At 49.5% G+C, this 7,116-nt stretch overlaps 1 protein-coding gene across 1 annotated transcript; it reads left to right on the top strand.

Moving 5' to 3' along the window:
• The first annotated feature begins 4,531 nt into the window (after positions 1-4,531).
• On the top strand, positions 4,532-6,773 carry LOC125548396 (cytochrome P450 72A15-like). Its single transcript, XM_048712000.1, has 4 exons — positions 4,532-5,142; positions 5,361-5,605; positions 5,714-6,098; positions 6,225-6,773. The coding sequence occupies exons 1-4, from the start codon at positions 4,597-4,599 to the stop codon at positions 6,648-6,650; spliced, it is 1,602 nt and encodes a 533-aa protein (XP_048567957.1). The 5' UTR covers positions 4,532-4,596; the 3' UTR covers positions 6,651-6,773.
• The last annotated feature ends 343 nt before the right edge of the window (positions 6,774-7,116 follow it).

Below are 7,116 nucleotides of genomic sequence, written 5' to 3' on the forward strand. Positions count from 1 at the left end.
CTTATCCCTTTCTCTCACCTGTACACACTGCATCTAAGCGATCGACATGTACTTGCATGCCACGACAGGGGCTCTTTCTGTGGCACATAAACAAAGTTCATGTGTCACATAGAAGCCCTCACGCCCCCGCGTTGTCCCCGCTAGGGCGACTCGGGCGACGCACAAACCCTAGCCGCCGAGGGCGCGATCCCCCACTTCCCTTTCCTCTGCCGCCGCCGGAGGATGCCACCGGGCTAAGCCCGGAAGCCGATGGCAGTGGCGGAGGACTCCCTCTCTCCCGCATCTTAGGGGTGGTGTGGGGCCCCTAAACATGTGGTGGCGCGGCCGATCCAATTTGCGGTGCGACATCGATGGCTGTGGCAGGCGACGACGTGGTGGCCGGCCCTGCCTCAGACGACGGCGGCAGCTTGCGCGACATGGCCCTGTACCGGGAAGGGCAGTGGCTACGGTCAACGGTGGCTTGGAGGGCTTGGTGGACTGGTCGGCGGCGCCTCCGGTCAGATCTAATCTTACTGGTACAGCCGACGGTGGTGGTCATCTCCTCCGTTGGAGGTTGTCGGCCTGAGGCTGGATGGTCAGATCTCGAGATCCATTATCTAGTCCCGGCTGTGAGTCGGGAAAACATAGTTTCCATGAAAATCGAGCCGATGGCGACGTTCTACGTCGTTACCTTGATGAAGGCATCGCCATGTAACTACTGTCGACCCACTCGTGCCGCTCTGTGGGAAACCCTAGGATCTAGTCTTCCAGATCGAACGATGGCGGTACTGCGGTGTCGTTTCTCTCTTGGGAGCATCGTTTATGGAGCAACACTGGAAGACAGAGGCAGAAGGTGGAGTGTCTTCGTCTTGCATGGAGCTTCGGTGGAGATGTCAAGTCATGTCTGGCTGACAGGTGCTACGTTGTGTCATGCCTGGCCGGTAGGTGCTACGCACGACAAATCTTCCAAAATCTTCGCGTCTGGATGGACGAGCGCGGGGCGGTGGCACCGTTGGGTGCCGTGGTGGCGTTGACGGATGGACGGACTGGTAAGGATGATGCGGATCTCTCTCCTGAAGATGGGTCAACGGCCCGATGATGATGACTGCGTCTAAAACATGTGCATGTGGTGTACGCTTTAGGTCTGTTACACCGGCTGCTGGTTATGATACGTTATGTGGATGGATCGGTGACGACACCGGTTTTAGATATGGGGAGTGAGAGCACTCCGTATTATAAAATTTTGTAGGTGTAAGTGATGGCTTCGGGTGGCTTCTTGTTAAACCTTTGTTGAATAATAAATAAAAATAACAATATGTTTTAACCTTTTTTCTAAAAAATCATAAATAAAGTTCACACGGCTCCATCAGGGAGTAGGAGCGCTTGTTTGGCAAATCTTCAAAACACTCGAAGTAATTTAATTTGATGGGCTGTTAGTTTAAACTCATGATCACGTTCTGCCCATAGAGTTTTCTTTTGGAACCAGTAAGATTTTATTTCTCAAATAATAGCCAAATTATTTATAATGGAGTGAGAAATAAAGTCAAGGATAAACATTCCCAAGAAATAGAAGTTTATCATTAAAAGATTTTGCGCTAATGATCACGTTCTGCCCATAGAGTTAGTGAACCAAACGTTTCACTGATTTGCAGTCTGAAGGAAACTTAAAACGTGAAGCATGGGTCAAAACTATGTATGACATCAGCACATGCGTTGTTGCCGAACTCATGTCTGCCCTTATCAATATTCATTTGTGTAAACATTGCTCAACACAGTACAATCACAAGATTATTTTAATTATAGATATACCCATCTTTACGGTTCGAGCCCCCACCTCTGTTGGGCGGTTTGGTTAAGACCTTCGGTTTTAGATGCTAGGTTTGGTGTGAGGTCTGGATAGACGGTCCTAATTATGTGCACCTCCTTCATCAAGTTAACAAGAATAGCAATACAGGAAGCTGGCTTTAGAGTTATTAATGTATTATTTTATAAGGTCTTGATGAATAATTAATAAAATAGTTGTATGCATTGATCATACAAAGGTAGGGGGCATCCTTGTGTTTCAAAAAAATGCTGATCTCTAAGGACATACTATGTAAACATTATTTGCTTTTTATGGTGCTCACTGGATTTGCCATGTGGTCAATGCACATTTATCTTGTTATCTTTATTGTAATAATTAATTAGGACCCACTAAAATTGTTTGTTCAAATAATATAGCTTGCGCATTTTGCCTCTTGCTTTAACAACGACGACGATGATGAATAATAATAATACTCTCTCCGTCTGGTGTGTAAGTCATTTTACAAAAACCAAATAGTCCCAAAACACTTAAGCGCGGTGCATCAACGTCTAACTCGTTTCTTGTTTCTTGACATATCAACCAATAAAAGATGAAGGGTGTGTATGCTTTTAATGTCTTGAGATTACCAAACACGACATGCAGTGATTAGTTCATTGCATGCAATTTTTTTTAAAAAAGAAGGATGATCCCCGGCCTCTGCATCTGGGAGATGCATACGGCCACTTTATTGATTATTTTCAGGACCTTACAAAGTATTACAACAATGAATATGAATCCACCATCTTGGCAACACATGCCGCTACTTCTATCCAAAATGATGAAGAGGTGCTAGCTGGGCCACTACCCAAACCACTCACCTAAGCCTAACATCAAAAGCCGGAAACCGAAACATATTCGGAAGCCCCAGCCGAGCCACATACCGGGTCTGGGGCACAATCCGGTCAGACGCACTCGTGTTCGTTACCGCCATCTTTCACAGGTCCGTCTTCATATCATATTGAGGCTTCTACCTTGACTGGCCACTCTGCAATCGACATCACCATGACGCCAGACAGCAACCTCCTCCTGCGCGAGTCCATCTCCGCGCATCGGGCGGCAAGCCTCCACAGCGCCATGCCGCCGATCTTCGCCGCCATCAATGAGTGAGATGAAGTACCGCTCCACCACGGCATGTACAAGGTGAGGAAGGGCGAGGTCCCCATCGGAGACACGGCCGGAAGAGAAGCACCGCAGCCCCGAGACACTGCCCGAAGCTGCGACGCAGCAGTCAGGCGGGCCGCCACCAGGAACCAGACAAGCTCGCCATGCACACCCAGCATCCCCATGCCCAAGTTGGCGCCTTCAAGAAGGTGACGACGCTGTGGCGCCGCCGCCGCTTAGCCACCGGGGCTAGGGTTTTCACCCGGGTGCAGGGGAAGGGGGGAGGCAGGGGAGGTTTAGCCTCGGCGCCGCCACCAAGGAGGGAATGGCGTCCGGGACGCCATCGACGCCGTGACCGCCACCGGCGGCCAAGGGTTTCCCCCGGCCAAGCGTCCTGCCTCCACCACCGAACCAGCCACAACATCAGCAGGCGCGTGTACGCTGGAGATCCAGGCCGGCCGGAGGTCATGCATCACGAGCAGGCCAGGATCGCCTCCGATCTGACGAGGGGAGCCCGAGGCCTCCCCGCGCCATGACCTGCGCCCACCGGGACCTCGCTGCCCGCGCAGCCGAGGGGATCCAGCCTACCTCACCGACGAGCACTCCCCGCCGCCGGAGGAGCGCCGTCCGCACCAACGAGGCCGCCGCCTCAGATCCGGACCCTCACCACCGAAAGGGAGCGGTCTCGCCCCGCCGCCACCATCCCGGGAGACGGCGCCGGCTTCGCCGACCATTCCTCCGGTGGCGGCGAGGTGGGGAGGGAGGTGGGAAGGGTGTAAGGCGCCGGATCTGGGTTCCCCCGTCGCCGCCAGGGAGGGCGACGCGGGAGACGCGGGGGCTTCCTTATCCTTTAGCGGTGATTAGTAGTAGTACTCGTTAAAAGAGATCTTCATTGCATGCAATAATTAAGAAATAAACATTAAAGTCTCTCGTTTTTCCTTCCTCCTTGGTCACGGTGCAGAACCTAAGATGACTTACTCACTTAGACGGATGGAGTAATAATAATAATAATAGAGCAGTTTTAACATGGTTCCTCTTACCCCCTCTTTTCATATGAGAGGTAAGAGTATAAATAGATCTTAGCCGTTGATCTCATCAATGAATGGCTTGATTGACTCTTACCTTCTTACCTCATATGTAAAAAAAGGAGGTAAGAGGGACCATGTTAAAATTTGCCATAATAATAATAATAATAATAATAATAATAATAGACCGGATGCATTTTGGGGTGTTTCATAAAAAAGAAGGGATAAGCTGAATATAAACATGGCGTTGACTTTAGATGTCGCTTCTCAGGTTATATCTGCAGTGGGACGGTGTCCAGTTTCCAAGGAAGACCGAGCAAATCTGAGTTGTGATTTCATACTGCTAGCAACAATCAATGGGCACACGTGGGGTCCCTGGGTGCATCACCTCTCAGCTCGACCAAGCCGATTCCAGTCGGAATTTCTTCTCCACCAAGTTCCTTCAGAGCAAGGCAACATGGCCGCACTCTTCTCACACTACGCTTGAAGAAACCTTAAACAAATAAATGGGCACGATCCAAGGACTACCGCAACCAGGCGACACCTCTATATAACCTGAGGCCCACCACCGTACATTACCCAGCTCCAGTAAATGTCCACTTGAATCAGATCCTACTGCTAGCATAGCAGCACACTTTTCTCCTGAGAATGCTCTTTGAGAGAAGCATGGCGGTTCTTGGAGGAGTGACGCCGGCCTCGTTGCCATGGGGCTTCCTGGTGTGCGGCCTCCTGTGCCTCGCGCTGCTGCGGCAGGCCGGCAAGCTGCTGGACATGCTGTGGCTGCGGCCGCGGCGGCTGGAGCGCGAGCTCAGAGCGCAGGGCCTCCGCGGCACGCCCTACCGCTTCCCCGTCGGCGACCTCAAGGAGCACGGCCGGCTGAGCAAGGAGGCCTGGGCGAGGCCCTTGCCGCTGGGGTGCCACGACATCTCCGCCCATGTCGCGCCTTTCCTCTACAACGCCGTTCAGGAACACGGGAGGACGTGCTTCTCTTGGGTCGGCCCGATCCCCAAGGTCACCATCAGCGACCCCGACCTCGCCAAGGACGTCATGTCCAACAAGTTCGGCCACTTCGAGAAGACCAAGCTTCCGGCGCTGTCGAAGCTGCTGGCCGAAGGCCTCGCCAGCATCGACGGCGAGAAGTGGGCCAAGCATCGGCGCATCCTCAACCCGGCGTTCCAGCTCGAGAAGGTCAAGGTACGTCAGGGTACGCTAATATGTTTCGTATATTATTATCATGTACTCTCTCCGTCTAAAAATAAGTGTCTCAAACTTAGTACAACTTGTTTTGGAACAAAGGGAGTATGAAACATTTAAACGTCATACTAGTTTTTGGTTTGAAAGGATTTGAAAGGTGATATACAGTGTACATACAATTGATCTTTGATCTTTGGAATGCGCATGTGATTCTGCAGCGTATGTTGCCGGCGTTTTCTTCATGCTGCGAAGACATTGTTAGCAGATGGAGGACGTCCCTAGGCTCGAAGGGTTCATGCGAGCTGGACGTTTGGCCGGAGCTCAAGAACCTGACGGGGGATGTTATTTCTCGCACCGCATTCAGCAGCAGCTACCTCGAGGGGAGGAAGATCTTTCAGCTACAGGAGGAGCAAGCTGAGCGCCTCATAACGAACATTCGGGGGCTTCTCATTCCCGGCTACTTGTTAGTACCACCAGTACTATTTAAGCTTTACTAGCACTTACTGATTTCTTTTTTCAGTAAGTTCCATCTTCGTCTATACTGAACATGTAACGGGATTGTCATCTTCAGGTTCTTGCCAACCAGAAACAACAGAAGGATGCATCAAATCAACAAGGAGATCGAATCGATTCTGAAAAATCTTGTTGGTAAAAGAATCCAAGCAATGAAACAAGGCGAGAGCACCACGGACGACTTGCTTGGCTTATTGCTAGAGTCAAACATGAGACAGACTGACGAGCATGGCCGATCCAGCTTGGGGATGACAATTGAAGACGTCATCGAGGAATGCAAGTTGTTCTATTTTGCAGGAATGGAGACAACGTCCGTGCTGCTCACGTGGACAATGATCCTACTCAGCATGCACCCAGAGTGGCAAGACCGTGCAAGGGAGGAGATCATGGGTCTATTTGGAAGAAACAAACCGGAATATGAAGGACTAAGCAGACTCAAAACGGTGAGGCTTAAATATATTCAAATCGTTGCAACTGATTTTGTTTCATTCAAGATTCGAAAGCATCAACCACATCAGCTTGTTGATTGGACGGACGTTTAACTTCTTGTGTTGTCTCGGCAATTGTAGGTGACCATGATCCTTTATGAAGTTCTCAGGCTATACCCGCCGGCAACCTTGTTCAGTCGGAATACTTACAAGGAGATGGAGATTGGTGGCATAACATACCCTGCTGGCGTCATGGTTGAGCTCCCCGTGATGTTCATCCATCATGACCAGCACATTTGGGGCAGCAATGTCCATGAGTTCAAGCCAGACAGGTTCGCCGATGGGGTCTCTAAGGCATCCAATGATTCAGGTGCCTTTCTCCCTTTCGGTTGGGGGCCACGGATCTGCATCGGCCAGAACTTCGCACTTCTTGAAGCCAAGATGGCAATGTGCATGATCATTCAAAGCTTTGAGTTTGAACTCGCGCCGTCGTATAGTCATGCGCCATATACTGTGATAACATTGCAACCGATGCATGGCGCACAGATAAATCTTAGAGCTATTTGATCATTCTATTTTTTGTTGTCTCACCATCATGTATGATATAGTGAATGTGATCATTTTTTATGTTTGACGTTCTGTTTTGATAGATTTCATGGTATGAATAAAAGTGTGTGTATAGTGGTCGGATTTCGAGTTTCACTCAGTTACTGCTAAGCACCTTAAAACAAGGAAAACTGGCAGTTCGGCACACGCCTCGTCATGTATTTATATGCGATGATACTGAAGGAAATATGCCCTAGAGGCAATAATAAAGTTGTTATTTATATTTCCTTATATCATGATAAATGTTTATTATTCATGCTAGAATTGTATTAACCGGAAACTTAATATATGTGTGAATACATAGACAAACAGAGTGTCACTAGTATGCCTCTATTAGACTAGATCGTTGAATCAATGAGGGTTATGTTTCCTAACCATAGACATGAGTTGTCATTTGATTAACGGGATCACATCATTAGAGAATGAT

The sequence above is a fragment of the Triticum urartu genome, chromosome 3 (assembly GCF_003073215.2).
Source record: "Triticum urartu cultivar G1812 chromosome 3, Tu2.1, whole genome shotgun sequence".
Classification (NCBI taxonomy): Eukaryota; Viridiplantae; Streptophyta; class Magnoliopsida; order Poales; family Poaceae; genus Triticum; species Triticum urartu.